Source organism: Malania oleifera, chromosome 5, assembly GCF_029873635.1.
Source record: "Malania oleifera isolate guangnan ecotype guangnan chromosome 5, ASM2987363v1, whole genome shotgun sequence".
NCBI lineage: Eukaryota > Viridiplantae > Streptophyta > Magnoliopsida > Santalales > Ximeniaceae > Malania > Malania oleifera.
Window position 1 is genome coordinate 93,735,464 of NC_080421.1, and position 1,006 is coordinate 93,736,469.

The 1,006-nt window shown below is 44.1% G+C and overlaps 1 protein-coding gene across 1 annotated transcript; it reads left to right on the plus strand.

The window, feature by feature from the left end:
• The first annotated feature begins 204 nt into the window (after positions 1–204).
• Positions 205–714, plus strand: LOC131156049 (uncharacterized). The gene has a single exon (XM_058109499.1). The coding sequence runs from the start codon at positions 205–207 to the stop codon at positions 712–714; it is 510 nt and encodes a 169-aa protein (XP_057965482.1).
• Positions 715–1,006: the final 292 nt, after the last annotated feature.

Genomic DNA, 1,006 nt, shown 5'->3' on the forward strand with positions numbered 1-1,006 from the left:
CATTGATAATTTCATTTTTTAGCAGAAGGGCGGGAACTTGAAAACTAGAAAGGGAATATGAAATTGGTAGAGTACATCGTAAACTAGGGGAGAAGATTTAGGCCGGTATTTGGAATTTATTTAAAGTGAACATTTTAGTGTTATAATTGCACCAAACATGTTAGGATATTAGAATTCTAAATTCGTTTTGGTTTTATCTTTAGGATGGATCTCAAGGATAGTAATGCTATCACCGGAGGGAGTAGCAGTGAGAAGGCCGCCCATGAGGGTCGCAGCGATTCTACAGTGGCACTTTGGGATTTCGCCCAACAATTTATGGCTGAGGTTATGTGGAATTCTCGGGGGCAGGATCGTCCCACTACTAAACGGGGAGATTCTATTGAGAAGTTCACTTGCCTGAAGCCTCCTACCTTCCCGGGAAGTACCAACCTGATCCTTATAGAGAATTGGATTCAGGAAATCAAAAAGATCTTTGTCGTACTACGATGCACCAATGAGCAAAAGGTGCTATATGCCACGTTTAAACAAACTAGAGAAGCCGAGAGATGGTGGGAAGCAGTAAAGCTATTAGAGGAGCAGAGACTAGTATCAGTGGCGATGATGTTGAGCTATTTCAGAGAGGTTTTCTTTTATCAGTATTTTCCAGCCTCTATTAGGAAAGTAAAGGCAACGGAGTTCATGAACCTGACTCAGGGACAGCTGACTGTTCAGTAATACACCCCCCCGGTTCTAGGAGTTGTCACGTTTTGCTCCCTATATGGTATCTAATGAGTCCACGAAGGCTTGGAAGTTCGAGAGGGGTCTGAGGCAGGAGATTATAAAGTAGGTGGCAGTGTTACAAATGCAGGAGTTCGCTACACTAGTGGATAAGGCCACTGTGGTAGAGGCGAGGAGGTTCAAAACTCGAAGAAGAGACATATGCCTTCTAGTTCTCATACGAATGCGAGGCAGGTCCTTGGAGAAGGTATGGTAACGGCAGAGGCTAGCGATGGGATATGGGTGGTAA